This window comes from Hypomesus transpacificus, chromosome 21, assembly GCF_021917145.1.
Source record: "Hypomesus transpacificus isolate Combined female chromosome 21, fHypTra1, whole genome shotgun sequence".
NCBI classification, from domain to species: Eukaryota; Metazoa; Chordata; class Actinopteri; order Osmeriformes; family Osmeridae; genus Hypomesus; species Hypomesus transpacificus.
Window position 1 is genome coordinate 2,989,521 of NC_061080.1, and position 16,856 is coordinate 3,006,376.

The window sequence follows — 16,856 nt, forward strand, 5'->3', positions numbered from 1 at the left end:
CCCCCCCCCCGGCACATTCAAACCGACCCCCCCAAACCATCCGTACCCCATCCCCCACCCCCAACCACCCGTCCAGCTGCGACTGCATGCGAACGTTGCCTTGGCGACCGCCGTGACGAGTGCCTAGCAACCAGCAGGCTCTGGGTGCCATGGATTAGGGCAGAGGGTTGTGGACTGGAAGGGATGGGGGGAGGGGGAGGAAACCCACTGGTGTCTCTTTCAGGATTGTTGTTTTTGTCAGTCTGTGTGAAGTTGGGGGGGCTGGGTGTGTGTCTGCATGTGTGTGTTGGGGGGGCTGGGTGTGTGTGTATGTTGGGGGGGGGGGGGTTATGCAAGCCGAGTTCTACCAGTGGTACATTCATCCTGTCACTAGAGTTTGTTGTGTGAGTGTATATATATATATATCTACTCACATTTTCATGTGTCAAACATACTGTACTATTTTATAAATGCAGAAAGAGTTTAGTCAGAAATTTGGAAATTGTAATTAGCCTGGATATGAAACGGTAGTTCTAAATAGTTCTATTTTGTCTGGACTGGGAGTAAACCAGAATAGCTCATATATGAAGCTCCAATGTGAATGAAGACCACTCAGATTCTGTTATATGGCGCCATCTAGTGTTGATTTCTGAAATACCCCCAAATCCTTGTTTCAAGGTCTGACCTGTGAGATAACAGTTTATGTGATGCTACAACAGGGCCTTTTGTTAAGTGTCAATTCTCCTGTAGGGCACACTTGAGAAGTGTATGTCATGTCTTTAGAGGTTCTTGGAATATCTCTCTCTCTCTCTCTCTCTCTCTCTCTCTCTCTCTCTATCTCTCTCTCTCTCTCCCTCTCTCTCTCTCTCTCCCTCCCTCCCTCTCTCTCTCTCTCTCTCTCTCTCTCTCTCTCTCTCTCTCTCTCTCTCTCTCTCTCTCTCTCTCTCTCTCTCTCTCTCCCTCTCTATATCCCTCCCTCTTTCTCATGCTTATTAACTCCTTTTCACTAGGCATACATTTCTGGGCAAGTTGGCCAGGCTAGAGCGAGCCAATCAATAATCCCCCGCCCCTACTCCTCCTCGATGCTTAAAATAGCTCTTTTCTTCTTGCTAACGTGGTACATATGACTCATCCTGGTACCCAGGGTCTCGTGCTTTTTCCGCACAACGCCCCATCAACCCCCCCCCCCCCCCCCCCCCCCCACATACACACTCACACACACATTCCAGATCCATGCAGGGAGGGCTAATTCCATGTTCTCTCTCCTCTTCCTCAGTAAAACACTGTGTTTGTGTTGCACGACAGTCGTTGTGCGATACATGCATTCACTTGTATCGTGTCCTACCGCATTGACGATATGTGCCTGGAAATACACACACCAGACGACAGGTGCAAATGAATTTGCACAAATGCAAACGAAATGACCGGTACAAGTCTGACAAAAGGGCAGCTCTGTGGTACTGTACATCAATAAACAGCACAGAGGCGTTTGTTCTTCGTCCTAATCTTGTCTTCTGTAATGCAGCCCTCTGTCGTGCGTCGCAGCGCTTGCAAAAGAGAGAGACGAAGAGATGGGCAGTATGAAAGGACAGTGAACGAGTGGCCACACAGGGAGAGGAGGAGAGAGATGCAAGGAAAGAGAAAGGGGGAGAGAGAGAGAGAAAGAAAGCAGCAAGACAGACAAGGAGAAACCAGATCTTGCCAGTTTTTTTTGTGGCCACAAGGGACAACCGTGCCTCATTTAAGGCACCAGCACGCAAACAGACAGCTATATATAGACAGAGGGAGAAAGAGGAACTGTTACATCATCACACTATCAGAGCACACTGACTCGAAATATATGCCCTCACTGTCATATCATTTGGATGAAAGCAAAATATGGCCCTACAAGACAGCACTTTGTAATCAGTGTAGTTGCTATATTAGATTAGATTCAACTTTATTGTCATTACACAAGTACAGGTACAAGGCAACGAAATGCAGTTTAGGTCTAACCAGAAGTGCAATGGCAGCAAGTGCAGGATATACACTGTGGTAACACATACAATACATTTACTTTACTTCAGTTTGCATCAAGCAATATATATAAAACATACAAACACTGTTTGTATTGTTGCATCTTTTATACCAACCAATGTCAACCAATATCAACCAATGTATGATATGAATGATGTATGCCTTTGGCACGATAAAACTGTGAACTATACATTTTTCTTAATTATTTTTGGTTTGACTGAGCCTTGCCAGTGATAGCTCATTTGAACCTGTGTATTAAGTTCCATAAGGGGAACAGTTTGTTTCTGGTAATTACATTGTTATGAAGGTATACTATTGACTATTATTTACAAAAATAATAATTCTCAGCCAAGCTTGATCACATAATGTAACTGGAAACATCTCAAATGTAATTTGTCTGGATAGGCTATTGTAGTAATTGTGGCTAATATGAGTCACAAAATAACATCTTACAAGTTGAAAGAGTTCAAAATTCAACAACATTTTAATTTTATTAACAGCGCAGAATATGACATGTAGTTATTTCAACTTTGCATATTCACAGTGCATTTATATGTTACTGTTAGGCCTATTTGTAGCACACCAGGGACTGTAAACAAACAACATGATGGATACAACTACAACAGCAGATACTGTAAGCACATTGACAGCGATTAAAAACATGATAAATGGCTAATCATTTACATCCCAGAGAAAAAACAGCATATTTTTACTAAGTTGTGCTCAAAACTACGTACTAATTCTCCAGTGTTTCAAACTGACCTGTTCAGTGTAGGCCGAGAGTAAAAACATGTATTATTTATGTATATATATAAAAATATCACTTGGAAAGAGGAAATCACAGTGCCAGAATAGCATTACACACATAGAGAACCCATCAAGATTGGACTGAAATCAAACACAAAACATTTAAATATCCTGTTTGGGTTCGAATTTCTGTTGGAATGTGTTGCTTTGTATTTCTTGTGCTTGTGAACTGATAGGATACGAAAATGAAATAGGACACTGCCAGCATCGCTGGATTGTTAGTGTGAAGCAGAATGCTGGTCTAGTATGCTTCTGTTGGTTTATTATTTGCTGTCAATGTCTCAATGCTAGTTGCTATTCCTGCCCCAATTGCTAGTCTTTACTGCTGTTACTGCATTTTAGCAATTTTTGCCATTTTAAGGGTTTTGAATTAAGTCTCCTTTTCTTTTTTATGCCTACTACTTAGTTTTTGCATGGCATGTCACAAGAATGAACTCGTCCAGAATGACCTTATGTAGTTCCATGCACATGATAATTAATCTCTCTGACTTTGAATGTGAAGTAGCTACCTGAAGCAACAGTTTGATTGAGAATGACTGGACCAGTTTCAGAACTGAAATAAGCCAAGTTTAGCTCGAAAATGTAAATAAACACATCAACAGAAGATCGTAGTTGAAATGATGGTTCCCGGCTAAACTGCAGTTCTAAAAGCAGAACCCCAAAGTCCATGGTGGAATCACCAGAGTAAGTAAGAAGTGTCTTATTCCGTGTCCACAGTGATAAGTCCTCTATAAAACGCCCCCAACTTCCCTAATCTGTGTGATGTAGAATATTTAGGTGCCCTCACACCAATTTAGAGAGCAGCTGCTGGGAGAAGAGCTTCTTGAGCTGGGCCACCTCATGTGAGAGGGAGCTGAGCTGAGACTTGAGGGCACCATTCTCCGCCACATACTGGGAGTCCGTTGGGTTGTGCTGTGGCGGGGAGCTGTAACCTAAGGAGGGGGTGTAGGGCTGCGACGGTTCCTGCCCGCCGCGGGCTTCCTCCCTGGGCCACGTCGCGTTGCCCTCAACCCTGGTGTCCCACCTGGGCTGGTTCCTCTGTTGGAGATTTGGCCCCACCGTGGCTATGGGGCAGCCGCGCCGGCTCTCTGGGGAGACGGACACCGAGGCATCCCCGTCACCGCCGCCGCCGCTGCCGCCACCAGGGGCCTTGAAGCGGAGTTTGTGAGGGAGGCTCTTAATGCCTTCGCCAGAGTCTGGTCTGCCGTGGTATCCCCCGTCGGCCTCCGGGGGGCAGGAGTGAGCCTCGTAGCCTGTCTCCTCAGGCCGGCGCGGGGACGGACGCCCGTGCTCCCCCTGTCCGTCATCGAAGAACACGGGGCTTCCCACGCTGGAGCTCCCTGGGGTGGAGAAGCCCGAGTCCTCCGACAGGCTGCTCCCGTCCCGGCCGGCCCCGGCTCCTCTCACCCCGTAGGGACCACCCTGCTGGGGAGGATGGGAGTGAAGGTAGGGGTGGTGGTGATTGTGGCTGGCGTTGACACTGGGGGTGTTGTTGTGAGGGTAGGGGGTGTCAGAGTGGGGGTGGTGGTAGTAGCGGGGGCCGTGGGGCTGGGGGCAGGAGGGAGGGGCGGAGATGGGGTGGATGGCCCCGTAGGAGGGGTCCTTGACCAGGCCGAAGCGGAACTTGAGGGCCAGGAGCTCTGCTCGCAGCCTGGCGTTCTCCTCTAGCAGGCCGAGCACGCGAGTCTCCAGCACCATGTCGTTGGCGCGCCGCTTCTCCCTGGAGCGCTTGGCCGCCTCGTTGTTTTTCCGACGCTTGTCCCAGTAGCCCTCGTCCTTCTTCTCGTCGGGGATGAACTCCCGTTTGCGTCGAATGGCGCTGTCGTCGTCCGAGCCCGCACTGCTGCCACCGCCTCCGCTGGTGGATCCCTCCGCGCGCTTCAGGGCGGAGCCGCGGCCCAGGAGGGTGCGGGCCAGCTGGCTATTGGAGGTCAGGATGGAGACAGCCTCGTCGGTGAATGACAGAGCCCCGCTCAGAGGTCTTGGCTCCAGTCCCTCACCACCCAGACGAGTGGGCCCTGACAGCTCCTGGAGAACACTACCAACACCATGGTCCTTCATAACTAAGCACTCGGAAACGGCAAAGGCTAAACTCATGGGCAGTTGATTTGTGGTGCTGGATGGGAGTTGGAGTTTCAAATGTCACTTCCTTCCTCCTGTGAAGAACGCTGGTTGCGATGCACGATGCAATGCACCCACCTAGTGGCGAAAGACAGGGATTGAAAAGAAGAGAAGCGTTATTTGGATTCACATAAAGCTTACGTAAGATCACAACACAGCTTTTGCAATCACTAAGCATTCCGGAAACATAATAGCTGACAATTTACAGATTTTTATATGTAAAAGTCAAAGTATTTGTAGTAGCCTAGTTTCATTAGTTATCAACTCTACTGCAACACCGGTTACAAAAACATTATGCAAATGTTTGAAATCCACAATAAAAAAGAATTGTACCGTTCAAGAATCGGAATGCATTGTGTATGATATTATTCGAATAAACAAAGTTAGTTTACATGCGAAAGTACTGCACAGGGATGGAGCACAGCAATCCAGTATTATTTGCAACAGAATGAAACACAGATCGGATTTGCCTGAAGGCAAGTCATTTCCGAACATTATGCAACATTACAGAAAGGGAACATTGAGTCCACATGCTTCGGCACAGCCGCTGCCCTAGATAGTAACTTAGGCTTGGCAAAGTTACACTGGCAGGTGATCAATTTTATGGGGTCACCTAATACAACCGACCTTATAAATACAGGCTGTAAGATACAGATAATATGATATTACATACAAATATAAATAAATGTATGTTACAGTTATCGCTGCATTTTTTTATTTTACAAATAGTCAGATTCATTAGATTAAATCAGCATTTCACACCCTGACATGTCATAACAATATTATCATAAATGTGAATATCGGTTTCCCTAGAATGCTCATTAAAATACACTTACCATTCAATTAAATCCCGCAAAAAGAATTTGTCGTGTAAACCACAAATAAAAACTCTGAATCTGATATAGCTTAGTTATCGCAATTTCTGATTGATTACAATGGCCCTGTGGCGCGCGTCTTTCCCACAGGTCGTCCTGGTTGTTTCTGTCCAGCGAGCTCAACCGCGACTCATATTTGTTTCTGCATCCCGAGGTTCAGATCAGGTCGTAGCCCTCACCCTCGCTTGAACCCCGCCGCGGCCCTTAGCGAAGAATTGACGGATAAAAGCCGCCTCCCCCCACGAGCATGCGCCACCCAGTCAGAGAATTGCAAGTATATCTGCTTTCAGCTGCTGCGCGTCACGCAGTATTTTCTCACTCCAATCCACCTTTATTTTCTTCTCTCAGGCTGAGTGTGATAAGCTTACATTGTAATCTTGAGAGAGAAATTGAAAGTACAGCAGTCCTTCAAGGCTTACTTTACGTCGAAATGTTGTTTGGTAATTCATATTGTGAGGGTTCCTATATGGTGAACGTCGTTTGATGTTGACGTTCTTTCCAATGCCTCACAAATCTTTTCGCTCATGGTTTGAATGTAAATATTGAAGTGTGAAGAATGAGGTATAGAAATAAGATCAATCTTTACTTGTGCAAGATGTAGAATAAAGTTCTTAAGGATGTAGGCTACTATTGACATAATATCCAAAAGTGAAGTCCGAAGTTAACTTTCGACATTAAAGTAGCAGGCACGTACATTTTGAAATGCATGGCACACTTGTTTGAAGCGGTTGACTCACATCTTGCCTGTAGGGTTGTGAAGGGTCTATTTATAATTCATAACCTTTTAAATAGAAATCAAAATAGATATGGGAGCAGAGCTGCATATGCAAGTGAATTAAAAGCATAAGCAACGTTGCCAAACATTTGGTGACCTCGCTTAGCACACGCTCTCAGTGACCTGAAATGCCCGGAACACAAACTCGAGCTCTACGGCCATTATAGTAATAGGCTGTGTTATTACACAACTCAGAGACTCTCTTTTACCCTACAGTTATTTAATATGTTTATCTCTCCTCCATTTTCCTATTCTCCGTCTCTCTCCCCCACCCTCTCAATTTTTCTTCTCTATCCTTCTCTCACTCTCACTCCCTTCCTCCCTCCCCCCCCCCCCCCCCTCTCTCTCTCTCTCTCTCTCTCTCTCTCTCTCTCTCTCTCTCTCTCTCTCCCCGTCTCTCTCTCTCTCTATCTCTCTTCCCCTTGCTTGCCCCCCAACCAACCGTGTGCCAGAAGCCAGGTCCCAGTCAGTGCCCTAGCCAGACCTCTTGGACGTTGTGCTAGTGGCTGTGTGTTAGGAGTAAAGGGATTATGCCTGAGGATTTTCCTGTGATTTGTCAACAAACAGAACATACACATAAACACACACAAACAAACAAACAAACAAACAAAAGAAGAGAATGTGTCAGGAGAGTTGTTGTGCCCTGAGGCTCATGCTGTCATTTTTCATTTCCTGACATAAAAAGAAATCCCATTTAGGGGTTTCAAACCCAACCTTACGGAGATGAAAAAACATGTGATCATTTTGTATTGTCCTTTTTTTCTAATCAAAATGTTTTAGTAGCCTACATACCACAGGCTGAATTATGGAAAGGCAATGCAAGCCTGTGAGCTTACATACTGTATTTTAAAGAGCCTTGTCTACCCTGCATGTGGTGTTTCTCCACATTCTGTACGTACATACTCATCCACAGTTAACCTTATTATCAGGGATTGGCTTCAAGGGAATGACATTACTGTACTGAACCGCTAATTGGAGTCACACAGGTCAGCGATTTGTACTGGGCATTACAGAACCTATAGGATGACTCTTGGCAAGACTAAATGTGGCTAAGGATCAATGGAAAGGCAGTATGTGAAATCAATTTCGCCTCTTGTATTCTTTTTGTTTCAGTATTGAAGAGTATACAGCAATTTAGTGAAAAGCACCGTTGAACTAGACGTTTACTTGCCAGCTTTCTGAATCACAAACACGTGTGAGTGAACAGTTTGAAACTGAAGTAATATTGCTACAGTTTGTGTATATGTCTGTTGTTTTGGCATACTCCTTATCCCCAAGTGTCCAACACTAGACAGCCAAGATAAACCTCAGTAGATAAGACAACAATTGCATGCAGATGTCGCAAACAGTCAATTGTGCAACTGGGCATGAATTCACCCGCGTTGAGAGGGAAGATAAATTAAGTCTTGTGACATGCATCGCAATGTTTCAGCTGTTGGAACCAAAGTCGAGTCACATTAAGGTCAGTTCGACGTGCATTGATTTCCAATTCTGTTGGTCCAGCTTGCAATTCCTTTGACTCTGCCGTGGCTTGAGACTATGTGACTGTGCCTTCCCTCTTTCTAGCAGGGGCGTAGCCACGGGTAGGCCTGGGTAGGCACAGGCCTCCCCAATTTGTTCTAAGGCCTACCCCAAAATGAAAGTATCTCCGAAAATGTATGCACCGGGTGCACATCGCAAAGTAAACAAGTTAAAAAAAAAATCCGTAACTATCCGTATTTTTCTAGGCCTACCCAAAAATATTTTTCTGGCTACGCCCCTGCTTTCTAGTCATCAAAAATATCACCTAGTGACCCCCTTGGTATGTCACTAATTAAATTTGGATTTAGGTGTGGCAGATAAAAAGGTGATAATCTTAAATACTTAATCCTCCTCCTACACTTTGCATCCCCTTGGTCACCACAAAGGTGATGAACCCTGGGGTCTGTAGTCTTTTAGGTAACCGTAAGGCCAAGACATCCAGTCATTGTCAGGATGTGCTGGACCGCAATTATGGCACTGAGTGTTCAAACTTGGGTCATGATACATCAAAAAGTGTCTTTGTAACAAGATACAATTAACATTGATCCAGTGGCTCAAATGTGATAAATACTGACATCAGGAAATACATTTTACAAAATGATGCATTTTGCGGGTGTTTGTCTTGTTGGAATATTGATTAATGGGTACCTTCCCCATTAGGGTCTGGGGCAAAGTAAACTTTGAAAGTACCTTATGTCTCCACCCAAGCATAAACATATTTGTATTTATTTATCTCACAATATATTGTACTCATGCCCCCTATTTTATAGAATTGTCACCATACAATTTTCATCCACAGTTTCAGTCATTTAACTTAAGTGACAATGCCCCAGATGAAGTTCATTTACATGGATCATAACCGTGTGCAGGTGTGCAGTTCTACTGACTAAACCAGTGGACTCAAATGACCAAATACTCCAAAGTATTTTGAACCTTTCAAATTATTTCCATACTGTAAACCCACACAGACACACACACACACACACACAATTTAAGTTATAAAGTTTGACACAAGCACACAACTGCACATGTGACTGCATTAGCATTATCCCTAAAATAACATCATTTGTTGACCTCTTACTGTAATCGTTTCAGTTTGCAGTTTCCCTAGAACTGTTTATCCCCAAAGCTGAACAATGGCCTGTATTGTGTCACCATGACTGTTCTGATAAAAAAAGATTATGTGAAAAGCTATCCTCATGTGGATGCAGCTTTGAGCCCTGCTGCACTGCAAAAACAAGGCGAAACACACACACAAACATACACACATACTCACTGAGAAGTAAATGTTTCTCTCTGTGACATCGGGTCGCGTTAACGTTCGCTCAAACAACAAATGAGAGGGAAAAAAAAGGAGGGGACAGAGAGAGAGAAACAGAGGCCGGAAAGAGGGAATGCGTGGACTTTGCGTGTGTGTTGAAGCGTGTGTGTGCGCGTTGAAGCGTGCCGGCACAAAATGTTTGCATTTCAGTGAGAGAGAGATGTGACAAGTGTGTGTGTTGGAAAGAGAGATAGAGAGTGGGGGTGTGTGCAAGAGAGAAAGAATTTGGAGCAGGAGGGGTCGTTATGTAATGCCCCCCCCGTTCATCCCCCTCCCCTCCTCATCAGACCATGCGAGGACAACGCTGGAGGTCGCGATCAGCTGAGGTTAGACGGAATGAGCTGGAGCAGCGAGCAGTCACTCTGTGCACCGTGTCAGACGCCGCCCTCGAATCCGCTCAAGGAATAAAAAACATTAGGTGTCTTCACACAGAGTTCTAGAAGTTTCCACCACTTCTGCAGATTATATGTTGGCACTTCCTCCAGTCCTTCCAAAAGCACGCTCTGCAGTCTTTGTGTGCCATCAAAGCATTTACAATTCATGACCAATTTGTCATTTTCACTTTCACGGTGTAATATTGTATTTTAACTGCAAAACCGAGTTTACCTTGTCATAGTTGAATAACTACAGTTCGGTGGGTGATATAGTTCAAGTTCAAGTCTTTTATTTGTCAGGTACACAGAACAACACAAGGTTAGACTGGGCACTGAAATTCTTAAGACAAGACAACGCAAGCACCTGGCATAACATAACATATAAGTACACGGAACATAATTTACATTTATGCTGAGCTTAAATAAGTGAAACTTACTAAATATACAGATAGCAATAAATAATACACTATACTAACCCTAAATGCACATAAAACCTGTTTCAACCCTATAACCTATTCTAACCTAAGTGGAGTACAGTACAATAGTGCAAATTTGCAGATCAGTGACTAAGTCAATGACCATACAGGAGCCTGGTGGCGAGGTACAGTGAGGTACAGTAGTGCAATGTTACTGATAGTGCAACCAGTAGCTGAAAGTGACAGTGTATAAGTGACTAGTGTGCAGTAAATCAATGTCCATATCAGTGTCCATTCAAAAGCCTGATGGCCCTTGGGTAGAAACTGTTGTCCAGTCTGTGTGTGCGCGACCGGATGCTGCGGTAACGCCTGCCAGAAGGCAACGGGGTAAAGAGACTGAAGGATGGGTGGGAACAGTCTCTTAGAATCCTGCCGGCTTTCCTTGGGCAACGTGTGTGGTAGGTGTCCTGTAGGGCTGGGAGCTTCCTGCCGATGATGAACTCAGCAGAAATGACCACACTTCGTAGGGCCTTGCGGTCCCTGTCTGTGCAGCTCCCATACCACACTGTAATACAACCAGTCAGAATGCTCTCTATAGTGCATCTGTAAAAGTTAGTGAGGATGACTGAGTCCATACCAAACTTCTTCAGTCTCCTCAGGAAGAAGAGGCGCTTACGGGCCGCTTTGACCACCTTGTCCATGCGAACAGTCCAGGTGAGGTCATTGCTGATGTTCACCCCGAGGAACTTGAAGCAGCTGACCTTCTCCACTTCCGATCCATTGATGAATAGGGGTGCATGCTCCTCCTCCTGCCGCCTCCTAAAGTCCACAATCATCTCCTTGGTCTTGCTGATGTTAAGAGAGAGGTTGTTGTCCTGACACCATGATGTCAGGGTGTCAACCTCCTCTCTGTAGGCTGACTCGACAAAGAAGAACGTTTTTCAAGGATATTGAAAATGGACTACAGTACGGTCGTAAATGCAGTGTTCCAGGCTGCACAGGGAATGCTGACACTTTTTAGAGTCTTCACAAGGAACCAAACACTCGACGGGCTGTGATGTTTGTCTATGAGAAGATCCCTGTGCAGTTCGACCCTCAATTACACATTAGCCAGAACCATTTCACCGAGGACAGTTTTGAAAACCTGGAATAGTGTAAAGCAGGGTTTGCTATGAAGCTGTTGCTGAAAAGAGGTTCTTATGTTCATCACAACCACAAGCTGTAGTATAATTTTGTTGTTAACAGTTTTATGATTCTGACTGTGTTTCATTTGAATAAATAACCCGTGTTGTCATGTAAATCTACAATTCACGATGCATGTTTGACCAGATCTTTGTCAGGTTATTTTTTTGTTTATTTTTCAGCAAGATAGCTAACTGAAGCTGAGTTGAATAGTTTGGTTGCTAAGCCGTAATGTTACCCACCTCAGTCGGTCCCGTTTCCTTCGACAACAGAAGTGGAAACAACTAACGTTATAATTTCAAATGATATCTAGTCAATCTGTTGAAAACAGCGTTGTGTAGACACAACAGATTTATTCGTACGTTTGTATTTCAAGTCACCTTTGATGTTTCAGTGAGTGCTGTTGGCCATGTTGCGTCTTGGCTCCGCAGCTTCACTCGTAAATCAACCAATCTGCATGCAGCCCATCTAAATATTCATGAGCATACCATAAAAGGGAGAAAACCTCTCGTTTTCTTCCAGGGCTATTTCACACGGTGCATTAGGGCTCATAGAACAGTACCCGGGCCATTTTCAGCCCAACCAATGTTACATACCCTATTCGGAGACCATAAGGAACAGTGTGAAATACGCTATAAAATCAGTGAATGACCCCTTTAAAAGGGTGCAGCCAGCTCAGTTCGAGATTAGTATGATGTGCCATTCAAACTGACAGCCGAAATAGTTGATAGCTTTAGTGTGCTAAAAGCCGAAGAGTAAACTCTGTCAGAAGAAACACTCATGTTCCCTTTTAGAAAAGTCTCTCTAAATTCCTTCTTCCTCTCTCCCAACCCCCACCTAATCTCCAATAGGAAACAGACACATCTGATAGCCCTCCTGTCATATAAGGAAATGTAAGCAAATAAAGGAAGTGATAAAGGAAGAGTGACAGATACCCCCCCCCCCCCCCGCTCCCCCTTTCCACAGTCAGAACCACTGGGGCAGAAGGCTCCACATGTCCCTCATCCACATCCTCATCCTTATCTGACCTGACAGTAACAACTGTAAGGACCTTCAACGCTCTTTGCAGTCTACCTATCACTTGGCTTATTGTGGAGGACAAACCTTCATGCTCCTGGATCTTGGTGAGAAACGTGATGTAAGGCTGGATGTCAACCTGTCCCCACCTATGCTCAACTCTGGAGTTGCTCGACAGGGGTCTCAACTTGATGGCTCTCACACCCCATTCAAGATATGGCATTTTTTATATAGTAAATGATTTGGCTACTTTATATTTTATTATTTTATGTTTGTTATTAGTATTAGGTAGACTTGTACCTTTAGTAGAGTTGAACCACATATTTAAGTTTTAGGATTCCTATAGGTTTAATGTATGCACCTTCCTGCCTAAATAAATTCCTTGTCTGTGCAAACTTTCATGGCGAATAAAACCCTTTCTGATTTATATTCTGAAGATTTGGTCTGATTGGTTGTTCTTGTGTATAAAGCGAATTGTGATGCATTCTTCTGTGGATTCTTGATCTGCTGAGACCTTCTCCTCAGTTCTGGCTGGTCCTTGTACTCCTTCTCCTTCCTCACATCTTGCTTTCTATCTCTGGTTTACAATAATCATGGTAGTGTAGCTAAGAGTTAACCTTCATTTTGTAACATCTTTGCCTTGTAATTGTTTAATTTGTTTGCAATGTTATTAAATGTTTATTTCATTTTAACCTTACTTTGACCATTCTTTCTCTGATCTAACCCATATAGACTAATAACTGTAATTTCCATTGGTATTGGCATTATTTGGTTCATGTTAATACACTGTTTAGTTTCCCATCTTCCTTTGGCCAATATTTAAACCCCTACAGTTTATTGGTTCCTCGAGCGTGACTTTGGACCTACTAGTTACAGTTGCAATTAATCAGACTGAAGTCCAGCACGTGTGCCCATCCCGGAGGTTGGATCACCTCAGGTCAGATTGCGAAAGAGGAATGCTGTCAACTGCAGTGTGGGTCTGTGCGTTTATGTGTGGATGTGTGTGGATGTGTACTTACACTCTCATCACTCCAAAATTATTTGTGCGGAGAGAGGTTTTCTCTTTTGGCCCAACCCCAAACCAAAACCGAGAACCAAACCAAGCAAACGCTGTTACACAGTTCACAAAAGCCCCCACTTTTTGTTTTGAGGAGGAGAGTCTCGTTCTATGGAGAGGGTTACATGTGGCCTTGTTTGACTTGTGGGGTTGTCACAGGGTGGTCAGTTCAAGTAAGGATACGGCCCAGCTTTCCTCCCTCCCTCCCTCTCTCCGCTTCCCCAAAACTCACACCCGCCCTAGTCCACTGGGGTACAGCTTTTTCCCTTTCTGTAATCCTTATCCTGGATTTGGAAACACAGCCAAGTTTAATTCCCATTATGAGAGTTTGCGCAACACAACAGTAATATTTAATTAGCATAGAGACACTGAGGGGGCCGTGAGGCTGAGTCATAGAAGTTATGTTGCTTCTTTCCCTCCCTCCCTCCCTCCCTCCCTCCCTCCCTCCCTCCCTCCCTCCCTCCCTCCCTCCCTCCCTCCCTCCCTCCCTCCCTCCCTCCCTCCCTCCCTCCCTCCCTCCCTCCCTCCCTCTCTTTCTTTATCCAGGGGTCATGTTCCTCCCAGCAATGAGCTGGTCCCCCCCCAGACAGATAATCTTATATGGTTATTGTATGAGTTACATATAGAGACCCAAGGTCAGGAACACAATCACGCTGGAATGAGATCTCAATGGAACCTCTGCCTCACAATACTGTATCTGTTTTCAGCTGAGACTCTGCTGTGGGTTTTCGATGAAGGGGAAGGGTGGGTGTAGATAGGGTTAAAGATAGAGAGGGAAATAGATGGAAATAGAGAGGGTGAAAGTTGGAGACAGCATGAAATGAATGTGATCGCAGCCTTCTAATTTTACCGTAGAAAAACTGGGGTGGAACAAATGTCCTTGGAGATGTCCTCCTCAACATTTGAAACCGAGGTTTTGTACAGAGTGCATCTAGATGCCTTACTGTATCATTCTTGTTAATACAGAATGTAACTAAAACTGGACAAAATCAAGACAATAACATCCATTCAGGGCCCAAACAAGGCCAAAACGGTCAAAGATGAACAACATCTTGAGATTACCATGTATGTAAAGACTTTGGAAATTGAACCCATCTCACAAAAAGCCAGTTACACCTGCAGCTTTTTTATTGTTCTCTGTCCCGTTATTACTGTCCTGCTCGCACAATACAGTGGACTTTTCCGGAATGTTCTCAGCCTTTGTGAGCCAAGATCCTTTGTCCAAATGGGTTCTGTCATTATGAATAACTTCTAAGGTCAGCAACACCTTGGAAGTTTTATTTTCTCTCTCTCTCTCTCTCTCTCTCTCTCTCTCTCTCTCTCTCTCTCTCTCTCTCTCTCTCTCTCTCTCTCTCTCTCTCTCTCTCTCTCTCTCTCTCTCTCTCTCTCTCTCCGTGTGCTCACTGAAAGAGTCAGGAACATTGAAATTGTCATAGCAGCGTCCTGGAATGGCATGGCATTAATAAAACAGAGCCATTCCTTTTTATAGATGCACGCTTGAAGACGGGAGAAAGCGGTTGAAATATGAAGAAACACAAAGTGTGCGTGTATATGCCCGCACAGATGAACGATGTGCCAATCTGTATATGGCCACAAGCAGATGGGGTCCTATGGCGCTGAAGGTCTGTGTGTGTGTGTGTGTGTGTGTTGGTGTGTGTTTGTGTGTATGAGTGTACAGTATATGTTAGGTCTTGCATAATCGGCTCTGATTGCTTATGTAAGCATATAGGCTGTTTGTGACACAAGCAGTCGTCAGTTGGGCGAGTAGTATAGATGGCCTAGTTTTCGGTACAGAGCCTGCCCAGTAGCTTCACAAAATGTGGACTTTCATCAGGCACTGGGTGCTCTAATTTCTATACATTGCTTGTGTTGTGTATGTGTATGTGTTTTTTTTTTTTTTTTTTTTTTTTTTACTGTTGTTGCCATGCAACAAGAATTGTGGTATTGAGGTGGGACTTCAGTATAACAAGTAATTGATATAGAAGTCCATAGAAGCATTCGGTACAGCTTTACAAAACAGAGATGGTGGATGTTAATTCCAGTTGTATTGTATCTTGGGTGAAATGCCTAATCTGATCTGTTTTGATTGACCTTGCCTGGGACAATACAATAATGGGCGAGTCCCTGGCAGACTAAAACAAATGTGCCAATACTTGAAAGTGTATAAAATACAATTTCATCCCTATCCCCTGGACAGGAGACTAAAATTGCTCTCTAAATTAGTTTCCTACTTCATCTCGTGTAATGGAAAGAATATTACCAGACCAACCACCGTAAATGACAGGTATTAATTAACCGCAAAAGCTTTAATTGCCTTAGTTGTCATTTGCGTATCCTCCTAGCCGTAGTCTGAGTTCACTGCTTGTCAACAACTCTCGTCTTCCCTGATCCGCTTACAGCGCGGTTGCCCGGAAACCGGAATCTATGACGGCACACATGGGGTACTTGAGATCACACTGTAAAGCGAATGGTACCCGTCTGTACCTGTCTGATCTGGGAGAGAACACACAAACCAGACACTGCGTCTCTCCACCAACAGCTCAAACTGATTCTAGCCATGTGTGGAGTTAATGATTCCTTTTAATAATAATCTTTGATTCCGAAAATAACCATAAGAGAAAACAAATCAAACAGCTAGGCTTAATAGGAGAGAACTTGTCAGGCTATTAGCTCAGTGTGGTGTGTTTTACATCAACATTGGCGTTGTTTTTTCTCTGTTAGGACCATTTAAGAAGGGGAGAGAGCGAGCGAGGGAGAGAGAGAACAATTGAATGACTGATGAGGGGGATGAGAATGAACAGAAGCGTGAAGGAAAAACACGAACAGAGTTGTTCATTCATCTGGTTCTCGGAACAGAACACAGTGCATGGAACCTATTAGAGGCACTGTTTTCATGTCTGACCTTGACTGACTCCTTACTGTGTTCATATCTGTCCTTGACAAACTCCTGCATTACACTGTGTGTGTGTATGTGTGTGTTTAATGTGTTGCTGGGGGAGTGTGTTGATGGGTATGCTTGTACTTTGTATGTTTATGTGTACACATGCATGCATCTGTGTGTGTGTGTTTGGACTCTGTCTTAGAAATACAGCCAGGAAGAGGGGAGAGAGAAAGAAACAGAGAAAGAAAAGGAGTTTGTGTATGCCCACGGATGTTCTACAAACAGTGTTTTCTTTTTTACTCAATGTAGACATGCTGCAGCACAGTCAGTGTTAACTTTTTTTCTTCCATAGGCCTATGTATAGCATTTGTAAATGGTTAGGGCCCTTAATTCGATGTTCTACTTGTTTAATTTAAACTACATTAACTACGCTTGTCGGGTGAGATGAGAGATGATGTTCTCCTAAGCTGTGTGCATGCGTGCTGTATCTGTGTATCTAAAAGGGGGAAAGGGA

At 44.4% G+C, this 16,856-nt stretch overlaps 2 protein-coding genes across 3 annotated transcripts in view; both read right to left on the reverse strand.

Moving 5' to 3' along the window:
* LOC124483458 (lectin L6-like) overlaps positions 1 to 16,856 on the reverse strand; it is a 504,761-nt gene that overhangs the window by 149,053 nt on the left and 338,852 nt on the right. The gene's annotated exons all lie outside the window — the stretch shown is intronic.
* On the reverse strand, positions 2,456 to 6,077 carry LOC124483454 (nuclear factor interleukin-3-regulated protein-like). Of its 2 annotated transcripts, none has more exons than XM_047043922.1 (2): positions 5,760 to 6,077; positions 2,456 to 5,001 (listed from the first exon to the last, which is right to left on the reverse strand). In XM_047043922.1, exon 2 carries the CDS (start codon positions 4,897 to 4,899, stop codon positions 3,586 to 3,588), a length of 1,314 nt encoding a protein of 437 aa, XP_046899878.1. In that variant the 5' UTR covers positions 4,900 to 5,001; positions 5,760 to 6,077; the 3' UTR covers positions 2,456 to 3,585. The 2 variants fall into 2 exon arrangements, with proteins under 2 accessions (XP_046899878.1, XP_046899879.1); XM_047043923.1 differs by lacking the exon at positions 5,760 to 6,077 and adding an exon at positions 5,316 to 5,716.